General features: G+C 53.6%; 1 protein-coding gene across 1 annotated transcript in view; it reads left to right on the plus strand.

The window, feature by feature from the left end:
* Polr3a (polymerase (RNA) III (DNA directed) polypeptide A, 155kDa) overlaps nt 1–24489 on the plus strand; it is a 37278-nt gene that overhangs the window by 10929 nt on the left and 1860 nt on the right. The window contains exons 10-30 of the mRNA XM_005389899.2: nt 52–193; nt 1851–1991; nt 4409–4478; nt 4892–5019; nt 5167–5305; nt 6263–6427; nt 8164–8336; nt 10139–10250; nt 10444–10562; nt 11186–11323; nt 13443–13613; nt 14169–14282; nt 18917–19003; nt 19087–19169; nt 19582–19752; nt 20677–20770; nt 20875–20967; nt 21511–21675; nt 22211–22375; nt 22552–22683; nt 23580–23712. Coding sequence (XP_005389956.1) covers nt 52–193; nt 1851–1991; nt 4409–4478; nt 4892–5019; nt 5167–5305; nt 6263–6427; nt 8164–8336; nt 10139–10250; nt 10444–10562; nt 11186–11323; nt 13443–13613; nt 14169–14282; nt 18917–19003; nt 19087–19169; nt 19582–19752; nt 20677–20770; nt 20875–20967; nt 21511–21675; nt 22211–22375; nt 22552–22683; nt 23580–23712 — 2735 coding nt within the window. The remainder of the gene's footprint in view (nt 1–51; nt 194–1850; nt 1992–4408; nt 4479–4891; nt 5020–5166; nt 5306–6262; nt 6428–8163; nt 8337–10138; nt 10251–10443; nt 10563–11185; nt 11324–13442; nt 13614–14168; nt 14283–18916; nt 19004–19086; nt 19170–19581; nt 19753–20676; nt 20771–20874; nt 20968–21510; nt 21676–22210; nt 22376–22551; nt 22684–23579; nt 23713–24489) is intronic.

The raw sequence follows: 24489 nt of genomic DNA on the forward strand, positions 1-24489 counted from the left end.
GCTGAGGAGGAAGCGCCGAGCTCACGGTGATGTTTCTCACCTCGCCTTCAGGTTTCTGAAATACGGGAACCGAGAGAAGATGGCCCAGGAGCTCAAGTACGGCGACACGGTGGAGCGGCACCTCATCGACGGCGACGTGGTGCTCTTCAACCGGCAGCCCTCGCTGCACAAGCTGAGCATCATGGCGCACCTGGTGGGTGTGAGGTTGCTCTTTCTTCTGTCGTTGCTGTGAAGCTCAGGCTGGCCGCAGACTCAACAGCAGTCCTCCTGCTCCAGTCTCCCGAGTGCCGGGATCACAGTGTGTGCCACCACGCCCGGCTGATTCATTTGTAATTTTATTTTTCACAAGCGCCTGTTCACAGTACGCAATGATGACGTTCCTCGTGGGGAGTTGGTGTGCGTACATGACACAGCCTGATGCTTTTCACATCCCCTCCCCTCCTACACTTTCAGGCACTGTAAATAGAAACGTGTTTGTTCAAAATGTTTCAGGTATACACAGAAGGCCAGGTGTGGTGGCGCACGCCTGTGATCCTAGCACTTAGGAGGCTGAAACAGGAGGATTGTCAGGAGTTCAAGGCCAGCCTGGGCTACATAGTGAGTTTAAGGCCAGCCCGAATAACAGAGCGAGACCTGTCTCGAAAAAGACAAAAACAAATACAAAAGTAGAAAGAATAGTGGGGTGCACTTGCACGTTCCTGTCTTCTGTATGCAGAATGTTGAGGCTGTGCTGCCCCGCTTTGTTCTCCTCCCTCACAAACCCTTTTTCTGAGAGTTCCCTGACTCCCGTGAGAAACGCGTGGCTAGCCCCAAGGCCCAGTCTCCCTTGACACTGAACAGCCAGTCCTTGGTCTTCTCCGATCCTTCTTCCGATTGCCTGAGCGCCCTTGTGCGGCTTGTTGAGTCGGGGTGCAGAGTGTGTCCACTGCCTTCGGCTGAGACGTGGCTCAGCCTCTTGCTCTCCGGCAAGCCCTGTTCCTTTTCCCAACCTCACTGTCGCTGTTGGAGGAAGCCAGCCCCACGTCCAGGAGAGGGGCCCGTGTCCCCGCTGCCTGCGGCCGTGTGCACGGGCAAGCGCCTCTTCATCCTTTGCTCCTGCAGGCTGGAAGTCAGCGTGAGGGTGAGGTCAGATCAGGGGCTGCCGCTGGGGAGAAGACGCTGGGGTGCTGCGCGACCGCCTCTGCTGAGGAGGCTCGTGTGCTCTGGCCGCCCCAGTTTAAGTATGCCAAGAATGTTAGCGATTCAGATGCTTCAGGGCTGTGAGGTGAACCCCAATTTCTGCCCTCCTTCCTTCCACAAGTGTCCCCCAGAGTCTTGCAATGAAATGTTCCCTTCGCACCGGGAAACAGCGGGGCCCCTGGCTTCCCCAGAGGGTTTATGAAGGAAGGGCACGTCCGTGGCCGCCTCTTCCCTTTATCGTCGTTGTAGAGATTCAGAAGTTTGGTGCTGTGTTACTCCCGACCAGACTGGCTTGGGTTTCTTATTTGTTTGACTTTTCTCTGATTCCGCTGTCACTGTAAACTCAGGGTTTGGTTTAGTCTTTATGCTTTAATCTCCCTTCTGTTAAGCTTTTGCTACTCAGAACCGCCACGTCCTTGGCCACCGGGACCGGAGCGGCTGCCGTGTTGGTGTCCACCTCACAGTGCGAAGTCCGTGGCCCTGCTTTGAGCTAATAAGGGGTGCCTTGAGTGAGCGCAGAGGTGCCCCTTGTGTCACCACGCAGCACATGAGACACTCGAGGCCTTAACCGAGTGTCCCGTTGTCCAGGCAGCCACTTGTTCACACGACGGCCAAGGGGCTTCCGGTGGCGCCACGCTGAGTCCCTTTCCTCCTTGCTTTGTGCTCCGCAGGCCAGGGTGAAGCCCCACCGCACCTTCCGGTTCAACGAGTGCGTCTGCACCCCCTATAACGCCGACTTCGACGGCGACGAGATGAACCTTCACCTTCCCCAGACGGAGGAAGCCAAAGCCGAGGCCCTGGTTCTCATGGGGGTAGGTGGGGCCCGGCCTAGGGGCGGCGCTGGTGCCCAGGAGCCTGGCTGTGCTGTTCCTGGCGTTCGCCGCCTGGCTGGAGCTTTCTTTCTTCTGAACCTTCAACACTGTCATTTAGAAATTGCAGTCTGTAAGGCGTAGTGGTCATTGGAAGTGCTTCTGGGGGACAAGGGTGTCTTCTGACCTATGATACAGATTCCTGGGACAAAATACAGTATATATCCATGAGGACCAGTTAGGAAAAGAGGAGCTGGGCGTCGTGACAAACGCCTGTAATCTCAGCACTCGAGAGGCTGAGGCAGGAGGACCAAGGGGAGTTTGAGGCCAGCCTGAACTACACGGTGAGACACTGTCTGAGAAAAATGCCAGCCAAGTATGGTGGTGCACACTTGTAATCCCAGCACCCGAAGAGGTTGGGGCGAGACCATCATGAGTTCAGGCCCAGTCTGGGCAGCTTAGCAGCTTGGTGAGACCCTGACTTGAGATAAAAGACTCAAAAGGACTAAGGCTGTAGGTCGGCGCTAAGGCCCTGGGTTCGATCCCCAGTACCTGCCCTGAAGGAGGCATAACGACACCAGTTTCGCATATCACAGTGGAAAACGATGCCCCACCTAAGGGGATTTGCCGGTTACCGCAGACCCCTTACCAATACCTTCTACTGAATGTTCCGAAAGGACACCTTTCCGAGGCCTGTTACGTGCTTCTCTGTCTCCTTAGAGGTCACGCTGCAGGGACCGTTTGTGATGACTCCACCATTTCTTGTGCCCTTGAGTAGCGAGTGCCCACAGCAAGCCCAGTAGTCAGCGCCATAGGGAGTCTCGGATAGGGGGCGGGCTCGCCTGCAGTGCTGTCTGATTCACCCTGCTGCGGCGTGGTGCTAGGAATGGAGAGCTCTGTCCTCCTGACCCTAATACCCCGGAGCAGGGCCTTGTTAGAGGGGTAGAGACTCAGCCTTTCTTCTCTGATGTTCCAGTTTCCTACGCTCTGAACTTTCATAGTGACCTGAACCCAGGGCCTTTGCATGGAGCTACAGCCCCAGCCCCTCTTTTTTAAGTTTTTTTTTATTTTGTGATAAGGTCTTGCTAAGTCACTAAGATGCCCAGGCTGGGCTTGAATTTTCAATTCTCCTGCTTCGGCCTCCCAGAGTGTTGAGATTCCAGGTGTTCACTGCTGTGCCCCGCTGAACTGATCTGTCTTAGGATCGTGTTCCTACCTCTGCAACCACGTGTTACAGTGTCTTTATTCTTGTTTCAGTTTTTGTGATGCTGGGGATTGAACCCATGGAGCTACATCCCACCCCTACTTGTTACCATTTCCAGTCTAACACTTTTTGTTGAGGCTGTTACTATTCCGTGCAGTTTTGAGGTTTTAACTTGTCTACATGTGTCAGGTTTTTTTCCTATATTACTTTCTTTTTTTTTTTTATTTTGTTTTGGTACCAGGAATTGAACTCAGGACCTTGCACTTGCCAGGCAAGTGCTTATGCCACTGAGCTATATCCCTGGCCCATGTCTTACTTTTATAAGAAAAAGTCATGTCTAGAATTTCAGCAGCGTAAGAGCCACCACTTGCAGTGCTCAGTTAGACTCTGGCATTCAGGACCCATAGCATGGGGCTTTTCCAAAACACAGTGCTCTACCCTCTGTCCCCCAGACATCTGCGCCAGGAGGGTTCCCTGAGCCAGGAGGGAGGGAGCTGGGCAGCTAATCCTGGCCCCAGCCACAGCAGAAGCATCGCCATCCTGGAAGATGCTTGACCCTGGAAGGTCACAGTGTGTGCCAGCAAAGGGTCCAGAAAAGTCACAGATGCACGAGGATGCCTCCCCCGCAACACCAGCACCAGTGGGCTCTGACCCGTGGCACATTTCCTCCCTCCGTCCACCCCTTGCTGCCACCGCCCAGTGCTGGGGCCGGACCCCAGGGCCTCCGGTGCGGTATGTAGGTGACATCCCAGGCCCTGGCCCCGAGTACATCCTCAGTCGATTGTTGGTAAACTTAATGTCTCCTCCAAGGGAAATTGAACAGTTCTGTCATTATTGTGGAGATACATGAAGTGGGCTGCTTCAGCAGAACATGGCACTTCTTACCATCCACAAGAGTAAAAGCAATTTTTGGAGACGTGTACTTACAAATCAGCATAAGTGACGTGAGGTACAGCGTTCTTTCTAGAATCCTGGAACACCCTCACTCCAGGCTCATTTTAGTGTTCATGTTAAGCTCCCAGGTCAGCCTTGCTGGTATTTTCTTCTCTCCCTTTCAAGGGCAGATGGAAGAGCCGGGAGTCGGGGAGAAGCCGGGACTGTGACCCTGGCTCTTGCATCTCAGCCCTGCCTTCCTGCTGCTCTTCATCTGTTCGCTGAAACTGGAAGAGTGATGCAGCCGAGGATCGCTAACGCGCTGTGCTTCTTTCTCCTTCAGACGAAGGCAAATCTCGTGACCCCGAGGAACGGGGAGCCGCTCATTGCCGCGATTCAGGATTTTCTAACAGGTGGGTCTGCGGAACCCTCGTGACAGCCAGTCCGCGTGGAGAGCGGTGGTTCTTGGTCCCAGTGATGCCCGTGTTGACCTGAAGCGCTTCAGCGTTGTTTAATTCTGTTTGTTCACTGCGTTTGCGTGGGATCCTTCTTGTAGTACTTGTATTGATGAGTTGTTCATTGATTCACCCAGTGCTTATTGAACTCACTGTGGACTGGGCCGTTCCAGGCCTGGCGTCTGGCCCTGGGTCAGGCACAGCGTTGAATAAAACGTGCTTTCCCGTGGAGCCTAGAGTTGGGCGGGAGGCGGGAGCCCGGGAGCAGCTGAGTGAATTCAGGCTGTTGGTACTAGACCAGTCAGGTTTGAAAGCTCTGGGCTGTCCCGGGCTCATCTTCTCTGCTCTGTGCCGGCCGGCATCGGTCTTAGGGGCCTACCTGCTGACGCTCAAGGACACTTTCTTCGATCGAGCCAAGGCTTGCCAGATAATCGCTTCCATATTGGTGGGCAAGGATGAGAAAATCAAAGTTCGCCTCCCTCACCCTGCCATCTTGAAGGTGTGTGCACGGCGGGGTGGAGCGAGTGTGGCTGGGTGGGTCCTGGCACCGTGTGCGATCGCCCAACCGCACCAGCCAGCCTTACTTATGTGAAGAATGGTCAAGACCAACCTTGGCCCCTGTTCTCTGGCCTCCTGTGCTCCTCAGCCTGTCACCTTGTGGACCGGAAAGCAGATCTTCAGCGTCATCCTCAGACCCAGCGATGACAATCCCGTGAGAGCCAACCTCCGTACCAAGGGCAAGCAGTACTGCGGCAGAGGGGAGGACCTCTGCATCAACGATTCCTGTGAGTGAAGGACTGGGCTAGGAGGGGCAGGGGCTGGTGCCAGCTGCAAAGCTAGCTGGGAAGCAGCTTCATTGGGTCTCGGAAGTAGCGAGCAAATCAAGGGTTTCTCTTGGCCTCTGGTAGGAAGTTTAGCCTTCAGGAAAGTGTAGCTCGTATATCTTTACTTAGGTGTTATTCCCTATTTGTCTTGAATGTAGAGATCACATAGTGTCCAAAGCTGTGTTCTGGATCAGAGGATACAACTACTAAATTAACAAGACTTTTTTTGGCGCTGGGGATCAAACCCAAGGCCTCACTAGGGATGCAAGGCAGACTGCACTGCACCAACCCAGCCCCCAGCTGTTTGATTACCTGAGGACCAGGTATAACGGGAGAGGATTTTGGTACACATTATCCATCCAAGTCCATCCAAGGAGACACTGTCCAAGTGTAGTCCATGGGCCAGTGTCATCCGGCTGTGGTGTTCCACTGCAAGCTCCTCACTACACCCCACTGATGGGCAGGCCTGCGGGCCACTCAGGAGCATGGGTAGAAATGACTCCCTGGCAGATCGAACCAAGGGCCTCATGCGGTAAGCACCCACTCTACCACCAAGCTAGCTGTACACCCAACTCTAGCTTGTTTTAGGTTTTCTTTCTAGATGTAAATTTCATGTTGTTCTGCTCGTGACAGTGCCTATTTGTTTTCAGTAACTGAGGTGACAACACCTTGCTTCACAGTAACCAGAGCACTTTGCATACACGATTTCATCTTATGCCAGAAACATCCCACGACACAAAGATGACATGTGAACCAGGCATGGTCACACACGCCTGTAATCCCAGCATGGGGAGGCTGAGGCAGAAGGATCACTGCCAGGTCAAGGCCAACCTGGGCTACCTAGTGAGACCCTGTCTCAAAACCAAAATTAAATAAGTAAATGTCCATTTCCGTGCCTAACGAGCACCGTCCTTGCAGACGTCACCATCCAGAACAGCGAGCTGATGTGCGGCAGCATGGACAAAGGAACCCTGGGCTCGGGCTCCAAGAACAACATCTTCTACATCCTGCTGCGGGACTGGGGGCAGAATGAGGCCGCCGACGCCATGTCCCGGCTCGCCAGGCTGGCCCCGGTCTACCTGTGTGAGTGTCTGCGCTGTGCACCCCTATGGCGGCCCCTCCTATTGTCCCAGTTGGGTCCTCCGGTGTCGCTGATGAAGCGAACGTGGTGCTCAGGAGCCCCTGAGCGCTGTGCTGCACCGCACAGGGTCATGCGGTCACCGCGTGGCCTACAGGAGCTCCTTGTGAGGCCCAGCTCACGACTGAGTCACCCAAGTGGACTGGTGCCACCCTCCTTCCCTCCTCCGCCTGTGCTTGGAGTGTGGCATGTACCGCATGGCTTGGTGGGGTGGGTAGGGGGCTTATTCTACTCATGTAAGTAACTGGCTCCTTCGCTGAGTGTAAAATTCTAGATTGATAATTATTTTCCTCAGACTTTTGCAGGTGTTGCTCTACTCTAGCTTTCAGAATGGTTAAGAGTATATAGCTATTCCTCCCTTCAGATTTTGTGTTGGAACTGATTTTCCTTCTGGCATGCAGAATCCCCTGCTTGTCTTGTTCCGGAAGTTCGCAGTGAGACGTCCTCGCTGCAGGTCTTCCATTCATAGCTCTCTGTGCTCCCTATGCCTTTACCCTGGGTGCTGGAGGGTGAAGCCAGGGCCTCCTACCTGCTGACTGCACCCTCTCCGGGTGAGCTGGGCCCCAGCCCCTCACAAGCACCTTTACTGTGCAGTGCTGTGTCCAGGGGTGCTGGACGTGTACCTGTATTGCTCCTCTGGTAACTCCTGCCTTGGTTTTCACTCTTCTTTCTTTTTTGGAACTTGTTAGTTACATATTAGAGCTCCTGGATACTCTTACTGTCTTATCTTTACCTACTTCTCTTTTATTGTACTGTTGTCTTCTTTTTGTTTTTGCTTTTGGTTTTGAGATAGAGTCCTACTACGTTATCCTGGCTGATCTCGGGCTTAACCATAGGCCCCTGGCTGGCCTCAAACTCATGGTCGTACCGCCTCTGCCTCCCCGATGTTGGGATTATAGGCGGGTGGCCCACATTTCTTTAGTTCATTTTTCAGGGAGGGGTTGCTTTTTGTCTAGGTTCATTTCTATCTTTTAACACTTTGACTAGTTTAAAATGGTTTTTGTATGGTGTATTTAACTTCCAGTCATACGTTTCATTTTTATGAAACATGTTTAGATATATTTTCTCTGATTCCTCTGAGAGAATACTCAGTTTTACTGTGTTTGCTACCTGAATTTCCCATATCCTACCATTTTCTTTTCTCAGCATATTTGTTGTCTTTTGTCTGTCCTGTTAAAATCTTTCCTGATTGGTCCCTGGCCTTCTGGTCATATTTTGGGTGTGAGGCAATGAAATACTTACAGCCAGTGCCACCATGCCTGGCTGTTCATTGCTTTTTTTTTTTTTTTTTTTGAGACAGGGTCTCACTGTGCACTTCAGGCTGGCCTTGAGCTCACTTTGTAGCCCAGGCTGGCCTTGAACTCACAACAATCCTCCTGCCTCAGCCTCCCTAGTGCTGGGATTACAGGTGTGTGCCACCATGCCCAGCTGTGGCTGTTCATTTCTTTCAGTACTTGATTTATTAATCAAGCTGTTTAATAGGTGGATGTGTGTAGGGGAAAAGCAGAAAGTACAGGGCTTGGTACTGTGCGCTTGGGGGCTTCCATGGGGACCGTGTGGCGCCTGGCCCCACAGGTGGGGCTGCTGATGGCACAGGTGTGTGTGCAGGTGTGAGCCCCCCCTCGCAGTTTTCCTGATTAGTGCTCATGTCTCTTTTGCTCCGCATGCCACCTCTTCACAGCTAATCGGGGCTTCTCGATTGGGATTGGGGATGTCACTCCTGGCCAGGGCCTGCTGAAGGCCAAGTACGAGCTGCTGAATGCGGGCTACAAGAAGTGCGACGAGTACATCGAGGCTCTGAACACGGGGAAGCTGCAGCAGCAGCCCGGCTGCACTGCTGAGGAGACACTGGAGGTGAGGCCACCCTCATTGCTGGTCAGCCACGGCCACGCAGTGAGGGGCTTTGTGGGGCTCTATGGGATTGAGCCACAAGCCTGGAGAAAAGTAGCAGAGGACAGGAAGTAAGGGCAGGGCTCCACGTGCATTGCAGTCTGGCTGTGCAGCTGTTTGTTAACAAGGCAGGGCCTGTAATCAGGTCATTACTTCTGGCTTCTAAGCTGTGACAGTGGCCATCTGTTTCCATAGCCACACGTGCTGCGCTCGTTCTGACCTCACACCTGGCCCTGTGTGACGCCAGTGCTTCTGCTTTCTCCATGCTCAGCACCCTTCAGTAGAAACTGCAGCAGAGCTCTGAGTGAATGGTCTTTTGGTTTTTCAAGACATGGCCTCACTGTGTAGACCAGGCTGACCTCGAACTTGCAGTGCTCCTCCTGCCTCAGCCTCTTGTTTTTGTTTTGTTTTTTTTCCGGTACCGGGAATCAAACTCATGACCTTGCGCTTGCCAGGCAGGCGCTGTGCTGCTGAACTAAATCCCCAGCCCCTGCCTCAGCCTCTTGAGTGCTGGTATTACAGGCATGTGCCTCCGTGCCTGGTTTGGGTGGTATTTAAAGAGACTGGAGCCAAGCGTGGTTGTACACACCTGTAACCCCAGCACTCCTCAAGAGGCTAAAGCAGGAGGATCGCCACAAATTCAAGGCCAACCTGGGCTATGTAATGAGACCTTGTCTCCAAAAAACCAAAGGAAAAGCTAGAGAGAGAAAGAGAGAGACTAGGACACAGGAGAGGAAAACGTCCTATCTGATAGTTGCATTCTCAGCCCGCCACCCATCACATTTGGAACCAGCTTAACTGAGGGTTCCCCCAGTGTGGGTCAAAATCAAAGTCACTGCCAACCCCGAGAGCCTGACATGCGCTCAGGCCACAACCCAGCAGGCTGGGGCACCAGCCCTCTACCGAGCGTGCGGCTCTGAGACTTACCTTGCCAAAGGCATGGCGGCGGCTCCGTGAGCAGTGGGACCCTTTCCAGTACGATGAATGGTTGGAAGCATGAGAAGCCAGAACTGGGGGAGAGCGCTGCTTGCTCATTCTCGCTCTCACTGAGTCTTAGGCAGAAAGGAAAAGGTCGAAGTGGGTGTCGCTTACAAGCACCTAGCTAGAAAATGACACGAGGCGTTGGGAGGACCAGTTGTTGGATTTGGGGACAGGGTCTTGCTGCATAGTTCAGGCTGGCCTTGAGCTCACTCCTTAGCCAAATCTGGCCTCAAACTCACCACAGTTGTGCCTCAGCCTCCGGAGTGCTGGGGTTTCAGACATCTGTCAGGAGCAGTTTTGAACAGAGCTCTGCGTCCTCACTGATTCAGTGTCCTAGGCCGGGTGCGAGTGACCATCTGTGGATGCGCGCCTGGGCCTGCATGTTCCCCCAGAGTCGCCTCTGCACATGCTCGGCTGGTGCAAAGTCACATCGTGCTTGGCAAGAGGAAGGCAAGCTGCGTGAAAGGCCCAGGCAACCCTCTTGCCCACAGCGCAGCGTCTGTTTCCTCGGGGTGCGCTGCGCGTTCACGCGGCGGTGTGTGCAGACGCGACTGTGCAGGGCACAGGCACAGCGCCCTGTGCGGCCGCCTCTGTGGACTGTGTAGCTGACTTTTCAGTTTTGGGGACTTAGCACTTTTTGCTCCCACACCAGCTCCAGAACTCATTTTAGCCCTTTAAGGCTCGGAAACATTTACAGTTTGGGAGTCTGACATCTTGCCCTTGAGCACCTGTGACCCGCAGAGCCCGTGAGCACAACCCCGACGCGTCTCCTTTGCTCCCCGTAGGCCCTCATTCTGAAGGAGCTGTCGGTGATCCGCGACCACGCGGGCAGCGCCTGCCTCCGCGAGCTGGACAAGAGCAACAGCCCCCTCACCATGGCGCTGTGCGGCTCCAAAGGTGCGGGGCCCTGCGTGTGCCTCACTTTCCCCTCAACCTGGTCCTCCTGAGCCCACCCCCACCCTCGCCGCCCACCCCTGTGACTGACAGCTCCCCCCTGTCCCATCCCGCCGTCCTTCACATCCGGGGCCTCTTCCCGCGTTAGCCCTCACATCTGTGTGCACTAGTAGTTACATCCCGGCCCTCTCCCCAGGTTCCTTCATTAACATATCCCAGATGATCGCGTGCGTGGGGCAGCAGGCCATCAGTGGCTCCCGAGTGCCAGACGGCTTTGAAAACAGGTCCTTGCCTCACTTTGAGAAGCACTCAAAGGTAGGCGGGAGTGGATCTGGGGAGTTTTGCTGGCTGTTCATCCAGGCGGTCCTCCGAGGACAAAGACCAATCTCGAGCCGAGGCCCTGGGCCGTAACGTGTGGTATTTTGTGGGGTAGATGCTTTACAGTCACAGTATCCGTCCATGTAAAGTGTCCTGTGCAGCGACTGTCAATCAGTGCCAAATGTCGTGCACCCCTCACCACAGGCTACTTTTAGGACCTTCCAGTGTCACAGAATAAACCCTACAGGCAGCAGCACGGGGCTGTGTTTCGGAGGTGGACAGGTCTGCCCAGAAGAAGGATGTCCTGAAGAGAGTCATTTCCCGGGAATAGGCAGGCTGCCCACAGGCGCTGCACTGCCCACCTGCCAGCCTGAGCTTAGGTTTCCCCTCCTGTGCCACTGGCCTGCCCCTGGCACTGGTGCTAGCCTGCTGGGACCGGCGGTCCTGTCCCTAGAGAGGCCGGTCCGTCCAAATCACATCTCCAGTGCTTGCTGTCCCATGGGAACACATTGCCCGGCTATTATAGTCTAAAGGTGGGGGATTTTCTAATTTGTATGTGTTTTTAAATCATGGACCTGGAGCTTTTCTTCGGTTTGATTTTCTTTTCATTCCCTCCCTAGCTCCCAGCTGCCAAGGGCTTCGTGGCCAACAGCTTTTATTCTGGTTTAACACCGACCGAGTTTTTCTTCCACACCATGGCCGGGCGGGAAGGCCTAGTGGACACCGCTGTCAAGACAGCAGAAACCGGATACATGCAGGTGACCGGGACAGCAAGGCCTGAGCACCAGGCAGGACAGGGCGAGACAGTTTTGGCCACTCAGTGTGCACACGTTTTGCAGAAGGAGCTCTGACTTGTCTGCTCTCAAGGGGGAGATTTCAAAATACAGGTGCCCTGGAAATAAAAATACAGTACCGTCGTGTATACCTTGAATGACCGAGGTCAGGCTGGAGCCACACTGCCCAAAGCTGCACTAGAGCAGGGCACGTGCCAAAGTGTGTCCAAGAACAGGCGCTGGAACCTCCCCACGCCTGAGTCCCAGCCCGTGGAGAGGGGGGTGACAGCACATACCCCCTAGTTGGCAGGAGCATTCCAGTGCCCACCTGGCAACTGTTTACGTCATTCAATATTAAGATGTTAATTGGCTTCACCAGCAGCATTAAAGGGGAAGCAGCTTCAGTATGATGACAGACTCTGGGCCCCAGGGTAAAGGGGGGGATTATCTGTGCTTGGGTTTTGTTTTGAGGAGGTATTTCTGTTTCTTGAGAATTTTGGGAGGGGTTTTTGGAAACAGGGTCTCACTATATAGTTCACATGCAACTGCCTTAAACTCACTACATAGCCATCTCAGTGATTCTCCTGCCTCCGCCTCCTAGTGCTAGGATTACAGGCGTGCACCAACCTGCCCGGCCTGTGCTTGAGTTTTATGCCTTGCCACAAACGTGCTCCCACTGGCAGAGGACTGAAAACTGTCCCTTCTGCGTTCTTCGTGAGCCCACAGCAAGCCTTTCTTACCATTTTCCAGTGATTACGTCTTCCCCTCATGATTCACTACGTACTTGTGTGGTGCTTTTTTTTCTTGTGGTGCTGAGCGTGCAACCACGGCTCCCACTGAGCCTCAGCCCCCACCGTCTTTCATGTTTTTAACTACTTCCAACGCCAGTTAAAGTGGATGCTCCAAGTTGCGGGGTCAGCAGCCTTGGATCCTCTCCGTCCCTGCTTCGGAAGCTTGGTCCTCGCCATAGGGAGGCCAGGACTGCAGAACCAGAGACTGGCAGCCGGAACGCAGGAAAGTGGAGAGGGTGGAAATGGAGTCACACCGGTTCCCAGGCTGCTCCTGTACCCTGCCGGGCCCTGGCTGGTGCTAACAGCTGCCAGTGGGATACTCCCTCGGGTTTTGCAGTGTGCTGCAGCTTGCAGAACCTCAGCAGATTCTGACGTGCTCCTGCCACATGCGCTTTTGGCTTCAGATTTTGTCTTTACCTTTTTTGAAGTGGACAGCATGACTTTGCCGGAGCAGCGTGGTAAACCTAGAGGGGACCCATCTGGCGAGAGGGAGTTATGTTTTAGCTCCCCTGGGAAGAGCTCTGGTTCCCGAGGCTCCTCCCCGTTGGGGGCGTGGGTGCCGCCTGCTGGTGTCGTCCCTGTTCTGCCTTCGTCCCCCTGTTCCGGATGGGAGCTGCCCCGGTCCACTATAGTTCCTATCAACGACGTCTGCAGGAGTCCTGGCTGAAGTTGTTTTGAAAACGTAAAGCGTGGCATTAGTTCATCCCTGAGGGAGAAGAGGGGAGGCAAAGCTGCCTAGGAGGAGAGAGTTGTCAGAGCTTTGGGGAGCGATGCAGTCCCACCGCAGGAATTCCAGGCGCACGGAGGTGATGGGCTTGGAGCGCATTTTCTCTTCCTGCACAGGCTGGGGAGGCGCTCTTGGCGTTTGTTATTCTCAGCGTGAGGAGGTGCTTTTAAGGGATTTCTAATAGTATTTTTATGTGACTGGAGTACAGCCTTTCTCTTAGCTACATCCTTAGCCCTTTAGCCCTCTTCTCAATTTTTGTGTTTTGAGACAGGATCTTGCTAAGTCTCTAAGTTGCCCAGGCTGGTCTGGAACTTAAAATCCTTCTGCCTCAGCTTCCCAGAGTGCTGAGGTTACAGATGTGCACATCACACCTGGCTTTTTATGTGATTGAAGTGCTTGTGTTGTAACCTCAGGCCGGGGGTATGGCCCAGCGGTAGAGCATGGGTGTGCGCAGTTCCTTGGGTTGAACCCGGGGACGGCAAAAAATGAAAAATGCTTGTGCCCTTGAAACCCCGAGTTGCGAAGCTCGTCCTCTGTGTGGCTGGGTGGTAGTAACGCAGCGGTGCTCGGCCCCCTCTTCCTCCAGAGACGGCTCGTCAAGTCCCTCGAAGACCTCTGCTCCCAGTATGACCTGACGGTCCGCAGCTCCACCGGCGACATCATCCAGTTCATTTACGGGGGCGACGGCTTGGACCCTGCAGCCATGGAGGGCAAGGATGAGCCCCTGGAGTTCAAGAGGGTTCTGGACAACATCAGAGTAAGACCACAGCGTGCCTCCGGGGGCTTTAGACGCGGGGACCAACCTTTTGAAACATCAGCTTGCACGTCATACTCCAGGCACCTCCACCTAAGCATGGATTAATACTTTTCTCCTTGTATTACTCTGCATAATTTTCAGTATGCGAAGGGAAAAACATTTATTTGAAAGTCTGGTATTGGCAGTAATCACATGCCAGTTGTAAGGCTTTTGTTCCTGGCTGCGTCTAGCACGCTACAGACAATTTTTAGTCTTGGCAGTGAAAGTAGGCTCATTTCGCATCCTTTACCTGGGAATTTAATTTGCCTATAATCTCAGCACTGGGGAGGCTGAGGCAGGAGGATCACTGTGAGTTCAAGGTCAGCCTGAACTACATGGCAAGACCCTGTCTCAAGGAGCAAAAGGCAGAGGGTGAGGCAGGCAGGGAAAGTGGGACCACGGCTTGTTTTGGAAGAAAGATGACAGGTTGCCGAAAGCCCTCGTGGGTGTGCTGGGTACCTCGGACGTTCCCTCCCGCTGCGCCCCACTCGCTGTGCCGTTCCTTGCCACCCTCAGGCTGTGTACGCGTGTCCCAGCGAGCCTGCTCTCAGCAAGAACGAGCTGGCCCTGAGCGCCGAGGCCATCATGAAGAAGAATGAGTTCCTGTGCTGCCAGGACAGCTTCCTGCAGGTACGAGCGCCCGCCTGCCGGCCCAGGAGCCCGCGTGCCGAGCGCTGCAGCTGGAGCTGATAAGCTCAGGTTTTATTGGGGTTTTGGTTGTACAGGGGAGTTTTCATTGTTGTTGCATTGCTGGGGATTGAACCCAGGGCCTTGGCAGTGAGAAGCAGGCACCCCGCCCCTGAGCTGCACCCCAGCCCTGATGGTGTTTGTTATTTTTTTTTTTTGGTTTTGGTTTTGTTTTTTTTTTTTCCAGTACCAGGAATCGAACTCACAACTTCGCACTTGCCAGGCAGGCACTATGCCGCTGAGCTAAATCCCCAGCCCTAGTGTTTCATTTTTAACACACAGCTGTTCGTGTCCTAAGAGGCTCAAAAATGATCTGCACAGAGACGCACTGGTGAGCACGGAGAACGCACCTCGTGGCTCTCGCAAACGCAGCCTGTGAGAGAGCTGACTCTGGAGCCCGCTCGCTGTCAGAGCCCCTGCCTCCTCCTTACCCCAGGGGCCGTTCCTTCTTTAGCCATGGCCGGGTGCGTTCTCACTGTAGCAGCATCACGACTTTACTGCCATGTGTTTTAAATTGCTCTCTCCTTCCTACCGGGCATCACAGATCCGTTGAGCCTTGTTATTCTTCCCGCCACCCTGATGCCCTCTTGTGGATTTTCTAGTTGTCTTTGTTGTGGGTTTTTAATTGTGCGAACTCCTTCACGCTCTTGGCTGCGGTTCAGGTCAAAAACTAAGCACTAGAGCAGTCAGTAAATGGTTGTCCTCCTACAGTGCCGGTAATTCCAGAGGAGCCCGCTGGGCAGAGCGTCTCGCAGTGCACAGCGAGGCCGACAGGAAGCTCAAGTGCGAGTGTTTCTGCTGAGGGAGCCCCGCGTGCCTGCGCCTCCCTGGTCCTCCGTCTCCAGCTGTGTGTCTCTGTCTCTGTCCCTCTTGTGGATGCGGCAGGGAGGACAGCGCCTCTTGCGGGTTTCTGGGGTCCCCCTCAGTTTTTGTCCTCCCCTTGTTTTTTTTTTTTTTGGTACTGGGGATCAAACTCAGGACCTTGTGTTTGCCAAGCAGGTGCTTATGCCACTGAGCTATATCCCTGGCCCCCCCTTGTAATTTTTTTTAATAAATTAGATTGCAATTGTTTTTCTCCAGGCTGAAGTTTAATTAGTTATTTTTCTCTTTGCCCTCGAAGACTTTAACGGCGGTGGGCTCTGAGAAGTACAGCGAGGTGCTGGGCTAGCATGGCATGGGTGCCAAGTGTAGGGCATACCCGGGGAGCCCCAGCTCTTCGCTGGCCTCAGAGACAGCACGCTTTGGTCCCAGTTGTGGCGTACACGGGCTTCGCTTCCCTGCCTGCGACATCCTAACCGGCAGTTTCCGTGCACTGAGGCAGGTTTCACCGTACCGGCTAGCCACGTGCCAGGCTGGGGTGAAGGCTGACTAACTGCCTGTCCCTGCCCTCCCTGGGCTCAGTCTCTGATGGGCTCAGATGGGTCTGAGGTCCCCTGGCCAGGGCAGCTCTGTCTGAGCTGTCAAATGCTCTCCAGCCCCGGGCTAAACCAGAGCTGAGGGCCAGAGACAGCCCAAGTGGCCCAGGGCCTGGCCTGGCCTGGCCTGGCCGGAGCTGCCACTGTGTGGGCGAGTGTGGCCTGAGTGTGAGATTCTCACAGCTGGGTAATTCCGTGGGCTCCTTCGAGTGTGCTTGGGTTGTTGACTTCACTAAATCATTAGTCCTGTGTTTCATTCTTTCTTCCCACCAGATGAGCTTCGTCCTCTTTTTTTTAACCAGACTTCCAGGTTCTCTGTCTTAACCTCTGCATAAGGAAAGTCTTTTTTTTTTTTTTTTTTTTTTTAATACTTGGAATCGAATTCAAGACCTTGCACTTGCCAGGCAGGCACAAGTGCCGCTGAGCTATACCCCCAGCCCAAGGAAAGTCATTTCTTCCTTGTCCATGTGGTGAGGCCGGAAGTAAGCTCCGATGCCTACCAGGACGTAGTTTGGTATCTGCCCTCTCCCTCCTGGGTACAGATCTCCCAGATGAATGCTCCTGGGTCAGCCTGCCCGAGGGGCTTGCTCCTGTTTCCCTGTGCTAACAAGTGAGGCAGCTTCCAACGACTAGACATCACATGGCAACCATCAGGCCACCAGGGCCAGCCATGGCCAGACAGGTGGCGGGGGCGGCAGCTGTAGTGTGGGGAGGCTCTTTCTCCCCACTGAGGGGTAGAGCAGGGAAAATGAGCACTGTCCGGTGACATCCTTCCTCCACCCCTGCAATACCCGGGGATTCCTGATGAATGGGTCTGGAGAGTTTCCTTCAAAAGCAACCTCTTGAGAATTTTAAGTTCTTACAAATTAATAAAAATTCTTTCTTAAAAGTCCTGGGCTGGGGATATAGCTCAGTGGCACAAGTACCTGCCTGGCAAGCACAAGATCCTGAGTTGGATTCCTGGTACAAAAAAAAATAACCTTAAAGTCCTTCCATGTGTCCCCGTGCTTCCCCAGTGGTAAGAATGAGTTGACCAGCACAGGCAGTCAAAAGAAAGCCCCGGGCCACTTGGGTTCCTGGAGACAGATGGTTTTCATATTTTTTGTTTTGTTTTTTTCTGGTACAGGGGATCGAACTCATGACCTTGCACTTGCCAGACAGGTGCTGTGCCACTGAGCTAAATCCCCAGCCCCTTGATGGTTTTTTCAGTGGACAGAGATGACATCACAGAAACTCCTACCCCAGCAGCAGACTTTGGAGAATGCGTTGGTCTCATTCAGTGCTTCTGAGCCCTCAACTCCACAGTGATGGCATTGCTTACACCATGTGTCTTGTGAGGCGGCCTCACAAGCCAGACAGGCTGGAATGGCCTGTGAGCCAGGAACCAATGCTACGGCTATTTAAACAGAACAACATAGCTGGCCAGGGGTGGTGATCCATGCCCAGAGCCCTAGCAGTGGGAAGGCTGAGGCAGGAAGATCACTCAGATCCAGGAATTTGAGCCTAGCCTAGGCAACAATAAGCCAGATCTCAAAAGGAGAAGAAAAAATAAAATAAAATTCTAGTGTTTTGCTCTCAGAAAAGTGAATAACTAGAAATCTCTAGATAGTCTATAGGGAGATTAAGAAGTTTATTTTTGCAAGGTTAAGATAGCTGGAGGCTACAGAGCCATGTCTGCTGGGAGAGCGGTATCCAGGAGGCCTGGCAGAGTTTGGGCTGTGTGTAACAAGGGACCATGTAGCTGGGGACAGGCAGATCATGAAGTGGAGGCTGGGCCAGCAGGACATTGTCTCTGAAATGATCGGTGTTTTCTTGAAATGGGTAAGGTGTCTACAGAGCTATGCTTCTGGGGTGTGTTTGCCTCAGTCATCATAGCTTCAGTGCACTGGTATTTGGTGCATAGATATTTGTGACTGTTATCTCTTCCTCCTGGATTATTCCCTTTACAAGGATGTAGTGACCTTCTTTGTCTCTTAATTAGTCTTGGTTTCAAATTTACTTTGTCTGCTAATAGAATAGGTACTCCTGCTTTTTTCTGGGTTCCTGTTGCATAGAGTGTTGTTTTCCATCCTTTGACTTTCAGCGTATGAATTTCTTTTTGAATTAAGTGTGTTTCTTCTCTGCAGTATATTGTTGGATCTTGCTTCTTGATCCATTCTGCCAGTCTGTTTCCTTTGATTGGTAAATTTAGACCAGTAATATTTGATGGTTATAACTGATACATATATTGACTTATTCTTGTCATGTTATTTACCTGTTGTTGGCTCCCCCTTTTTCTTTCTACACTGTTGTGTAATTGTTTGCCTTGACTGGTGGGTCTTTCTGTTGGGGTCCATGGAGTTGTAGTCCTTGTTATCTCTTGCTAGAATGTCCTTCAGAACATGCTGGAGTGCTGGTTTGGTGGTCATGAATTTCCTCAGGTATTTTGTTGAAGAAGTATCTTACGTCTTCATCAATTTTGAAAGATTTCAGTCTGGGTTTGATGTTGTTTTCTTTTAGGGCTTGAAATACTTTACTGCAAGCAGTCTTTGACTTGAGGGTTTGTGTTTAGAAGTCAGTGGTGCTTCTGATGGGCTTTTCTTTATAGGTGATTTATTTCTAACAGCTTTTAATATTCTATTCTTGTGTGGAATTTCTGGAATTGTGACTATGATATGTCTGACTAGATTTTTTTTTGATCATGGCTAATTGGAGTTCTATATGCCTCACTTACTGTATGTCGCATTCTGTGTATGTCGCATTCTGTTCCCTGCCAGGGACATTTCTTCATAGCTTCCAGAGAAGCCCTAGAGGCAAAAGCAGAAACAGCCCAGTCTGCAGGTCTGGAGACTGTGGGGGTGTGGGCCATGTGGTGAACCCGGAGGGAGGGAGCCGGCGCCCCATGCCCTGTTGGGGAGATGGGCTGCAGTCAGCAGGGCCTAAGAGTGGTTGGAGTAGAGGCCAAAGACACCTTGCTAGCAAGTCTGCATCCAGGTGTGGTGTGACGGTGACCCTTGGAAAGCTTGTAGTAGAACCATTGTCCACACTGTATTCTTTGTGCCATCCACTGAGCCACCACCAAAACATGGTAGAGTTGGTACGTATTATTCAAGCTCAGGAAATGAATCATATCATCAAGTTACTGAGAAACGGATAACCAATATTTGCTCTATTATCCTTCAGGAAATACAAAAATTCATCAAGGGGGTTTCTGAGAAGATCAAGAAAACCAGAGACAAATACGGCATCAATGATAATGGCACAACGGAGGTAACAGTCTCCCCGGACGTGTGAGGACGTGGGTTTTCTGGTGCTGCTGGCCCTAACTGTGCATCTGGCTTCTGTGCTTCCAGCCCCGAGTGCTGTACCAGTTGGACCGGATCACACCCACCCAGCTAGAGAAGTTCCTGGAGACCTGCAGGGACAAGTACATGAGGTAGGGGCACTCATGTGGGGCACATGTGTCCTTCCTGTGTGTCCCATGGGCACAGAGCCACTCAAGGGTTTGACTTGCCCCTTGTCATCCAGGGGCTCCAGGGTCAGTAGGCCAATGCACCCGATGTGGAAATAATTGCAGAGCAATGTCCTGCGTGTCTTCTGCAGGCATGGCCCCTGGCTGTTGATAGCCCCTGACATGCAGAGGTCAGCTGCGCTGCCAACCCCTCAGTGACCTCATGTGCCCGTCTGCACCTGGTCCACAGACACAGCTGGCCCGTCACCGCTTCTTTCCTGACCCTGGTGGCACCTGCCTAGTTTCCGTTGAGAGACGGTGACCCAGAGCCTGTTGGCAGCACCTTTGCCGGGCTTCTCTCCGTCACGCCATACCCTCTGCCCACCTTTCCCTCCAGGGCACAGATGGAGCCGGGTTCTGCCGTGGGCGCCCTGTGTGCACAGAGCATCGGCGAGCCGGGCACCCAGATGACCCTGAAGACCTTCCACTTCGCAGGCGTGGCCTCCATGAACATCACCCTGGGCGTGCCCCGGATCAAGGAGATCATCAACGCCTCCAAGGCCATCAGGTGCGGTGATCCCAGAATCCCGTACACACTTGTTGTGCTGTGGAGGGACAGGAGTGTCTTACACCCTGGGGGCCACAGTTGCAGTACTGGTCATGTCTGGTATTTTAAATGTCATTTTAAAAAAACAAGGCGCCAGGCCTAGCACCTACACTTATAGTCCCAGTACTCAGGAGGCTGAGGCAGAAGAGCTACTCTAAGTTCAAGGTCAGACTGGGCTACCTAAGCCCTATCTCAGAAAAGAAGGGGGAGGGGGACAAAGATAGATAAGGTCAAAATGGCTATGAGTCACATGAGAGAGAACGTGTTAAAAATGACTGAAAAATCAAAGCACTGTGTCAGTGGAGAGTTAGTCTCTTTGATGTCATTATTCCTGACCTAAATAAGCCTCATCACATGTGTGCCACTTGGCCTGGCATCATATTCTGTGACCTCCCGGTGATTTCATGATAGGATTTGTGAGTGATCTGTATGCAGTGACAGAAGTCACACTTCCTCCTGTGATATAAATCTAACAAATGATAAGCAATAGAATTAAAGGAAAAGTAGCTACGCCTGGTTCTAGATCAGCAACGGTGGCATTCAGAGTGGCAGGAGGTCTGGCTGGTCACATCTGCGTCCAGAGGGTACCAGCTGACCACCAGGGGTCCGGGCAGGAGGTGTACGGGGCAGCATGAAGGGGAACAGAACTGAAAGAACTGCTGCTCGGGATCAGAGAGGAGGAGTAGGAGGGGCTGCCTTGTCGGGAGGACGTTCTGAAGCTGCTTCTGAGATAGTAAGGCTAAAGGAAAGCGAAGGAACCTTCGCAGCAGGGCTGCCGCTCAGCTGCAGGTGGTTACGTGCCGGTCACACTCGGCGCGTGGGTTTAACAGAGCGACGCTGCGCAGATGGGTCCTCCTTGTGCGCTGACGTGTCTCCTCCTCACAGCACTCCAATTATTACGGCCCAGCTAGACAAGGACGACGACGCAGATTACGCCCGCCTTGTGAAAGGCAGGATTGAGAAGACCCTCCTGGGGGAGGTAAGAAACGCTCAGTGAGGGTGACGGTGATGGGGACCAGCAGGCGGGGCCGGTGTCGGGGAGAGGGAGAGGGGCTGGCTGACATTCCGCTCCGGGCACCGCAGATCTCAGAGTACATTGAAGAAGTGTTCCTCCCTGACGACTGCTTCATCCTCGTCAAGCTGTCCCTGGAGCGGATCCGGCTGCTGCGCCTGGAAGTGAGTCACCTGACTAAAGGCTTGGAGGGTGTCACTTGTCGGGCCCGGGGCAGGCACTGACAGCCTGGGGCGCTGCAGAGGGGTGCAGAGGTGCCGCGCAGAGCTTCCCATTGGTGTGGAGACTTGCAGACCACAGCGCACAGTCACTGTGACGCATTGTGATCCCAGGTCTCCTGGGAGAAGGTGACAATCAGCCTTTCTCAGGCACAGAGGCACTGAGGAACCTGCTTCTGGGTCCTCCACCTCCCGCCTCAGCCTCCCCAGGGCTGCCTGCAGGGCTGCGTGTGTTGCCCTGCATTAAGCAAGAGTTTTTGCTGGGGCAGATGTTCATTTTTGGGGTGAAAACCATGTGTTTTGATGATGGCTACAGATACACGGAGTCCGCACAGAGCACCGTAGGCAGGCGTGGTATTAAAACTGCACAGTGGGGATGATGTGGGATAGAAATGACCGCAAGGCTTCTTACAGGCCCCAGCGTGGTGGGGTGGAGCCACGGGGCGGGCGACGTGCCGCACCTCGTGGGTGACACATGCGTGCTCGCAGGTGAACGCCGAGTCTGTGCGCTACTCCATCTGCACCTCCAAGCTGCGTGTGAAGCCCGGCGACGTGGCCGTGCACGGCGAGGCTGTGGTGTGCGTCACCCCCCGTGAGAGCAGCAAGAGCTCCATGTACTACGTGCTGCAGTTCCTGAAAGAGGAGCTCCCCAAGGTGAGCATGGGCGCGGTCATCAGAGGGGATCCATCCACCTCCCTGGGGATCAGTCAGGTTCTCCTCTTCCTCTTATTCCTCCTCCTCTTCTGTTTCGTGTGTGTGTGTGTGTGTGTGTCTGTGTGTTCTGTGACAGGGTCTCGCCACATGGTCCAGGCTGGCCTTCATCTGACCGTGCAGCCCAGCCAGACTGACCTCAAACTCACAGTGATCTTCCTGCCTCAGCCTCCCAAGTGCTGGGATTACAGGCATGCTGCACCATGCCTAGCAGGTTTTTGTCTTCGTGACACTGCCATACCAACTCTTCCTGTTGGCGTCCTTTCTGCACACATATAAAGCTGTAGAGAGGGGCTCAGTCCCCCAAACCTGTGCTTTCCTCCCTGACCCGCAGCAGCACACAGGCACCCTTCCGTCCAGTACGGCACTGATAAACCCTGCTAGGTCACTAACCAGCACACTGCATACCCAGTTTCTAAAGCACAACGGTTCTGAGCACCCAGGTCGTGGGTCTCAGGTGTCTTTGTCTCGGGGCCAGGTGGTGGTGCAGGGCATCCCCGAGGTGTCCAGAGCCGTCATCCACATCGATGAGCAGAGTGGGAAGGAGAAGTACAAGCTGCTGGTGGAGGGCGACAACCTGCGGGCGGTCATGGCCACGCACGGCGTGAAAGGCACCCGGACGAGCTCCAACAACACCTACGAGGTACCACTCAGCCTGTCTGAGGCCCGGCCAGCTCCTGCTCACTGCCACGGCCCCGGCTGCCTAGAATCCTAGGAAACAGCCGAGTTCACTTTGAACTTGCTGGGCAGAAGAGGGAGCAGGCGGAAGTCACAGCCACGTCCCGATGGGGCAGCCCTACTCACCCCCGGCCTCCGCAGGTGGAGAAGACGCTGGGCATCGAGGCAGCCCGGACAACCATCATCAACGAGATCCAGTACACGATGGTCAACCACGGCATGAGCATCGACCGCAGGCACGTGATGCTGCTGTCCGACCTCATGACCTACAAGGTACGTGGGGGCGGTACCCGGCTGCCGGGGTCTCCCCAGACCTCCTTGCCGCAGAACAGTGCTGCAGGGCCGAGAGAAAACAAGATGTCACTGTCACCCACAAAGCGAGGCCTGGCGTCGGGGCAGGCGCTCTGGTGAAATCCCAGCATGAGAACTGTGGCCCCAAGGCTCAGGCCCAGTGGGCAGAGCAGGGGAGCCGAGGGGGGTTCTGTGCCAAACCCTGAGTTTCACCCCGCAGCAAAGCCAGCTGTAATGGCCTCACTCGGAGGCTGAGGCAGGGGGATCTCCAGGAGTTTAAGGTCAGCCTGGACAACATAGTGAGTTTAAGGCCAGTCTGAACTAGAGTGAGGCCTTGTGTCCAAAAAAAAAAAATTCCTCTGAATGGAAATACCTAAAGTAAATTAACTTCCTTCTCAAAGTTTTTAAATTTTGTGTTTAAAAAATTAAATAGATAAAAATGAATAAATAAATGTCATGTTTAAACTGGGCATGGTGGCACACCCCTATAATCCCAGCACTCTAGGAGGCTGAGGCAGGAGGATTCCAAGTTCAAACCCAGCCTGGGCAATTTAGCACCTGAAAGAGACACTGTTTCAAAATTTTAAAAGGGCTGGGAATTTTGCTCATTGCAGAGGCCTTGGGCTCAGTTCCCAGCACTGCCAAACAGACCCGCATTTTATGTTTGATTCTTTGAGCTATCATAAGAAAAAGTACTCCCTTTTTAAAAAGCTAGATTCTCCATTCTTTGCTATATAGCATCTGGGTAGGCTCGAGGCCCCCGTGGTCAGTGGCCTCCTGGGGTCCAGCACTGCTGGTTTGGGCTGTGTTGGTTGAGGGACTGCTGTGCTGAGTTCAGGCATGAGGCTGGCACCCCCTGACTGTGTCCCCTGGCACAGGGTGAAGTCCTGGGCATCACCAGGTTCGGCCTGGCCAAGATGAAGGAGAGTGTGCTGATGCTGGCCTCCTTCGAGAAGACGGCAGACCACCTCTTCGATGCAGCCTACTTTGGGCAGAAGGACTCTGTGTGCGGTAGGTCTTTTCTGAGAGCCTCGCTAGAGGTCGCTGTTGCTCACAGCTTAGGCCAGGGCCGGGGCTTCTTGGAGGCTGAGCAAATCAAGCAGCAGAATCTTCTTTTTAAGAATAAAGCCACAGCCAGGTATGGTGGTGCACACCTATGATCCCAGCACTTGGGAGGCTGAGGCAGGAGGGTTGCTATGAGCTCAAGGCCAGCCTGGGCTACATAGTGAGTTCAAGGCTAGACTGAACTACCTAGCAAGACCCTGTGTCAAAAACACCCGCCCCTACCTCCCCTCTCCCCAGCAAAAAAAAAAACTTAGCCACTTGGAAACTAGAGTGGCCCAGCCTGGACAACTTAGCAAGATCCTGTGTCAGAATTTAAAATGGGCTGGGAGTGTAGCTAAGCAGTAGAGTGCCCCGGGCCCTGCTACCTAGCACCCCAAAAGGGAGTCACAGATCATGGAACCGGAACCCTTTGGTCTCCTAAGCCTGCAGAAGCAGCCCTGTCCCCTCCTTCCCACCTGTGACAGGCCGCTCTGCCAGTTTGGACTCGTGGAAATCTTTCCATCCCTTGAGGTTGGCGTGGGCCCTATTGACCCCTGCACCCAAGGTTGGCACAGCCAGCCAGCAGTGGCAGGGTTGTCTCACTCTCCTGCCTCCTGGAAAAGGAAGCGGGCACATCATCCATGAGGCTCAGCCCTGCGCTGGACACCGTATGTGCAGAATCCCCTCACCACCGCCACCACGGGGAGGTGATGCTGCCACCGGGACAGGAGTACGGGAGGTACC

This window comes from Chinchilla lanigera, unplaced genomic scaffold (assembly GCF_000276665.1).
Source record: "Chinchilla lanigera isolate Chin_1 unplaced genomic scaffold, ChiLan1.0 scaffold00036, whole genome shotgun sequence".
NCBI lineage: Eukaryota > Metazoa > Chordata > Mammalia > Rodentia > Chinchillidae > Chinchilla > Chinchilla lanigera.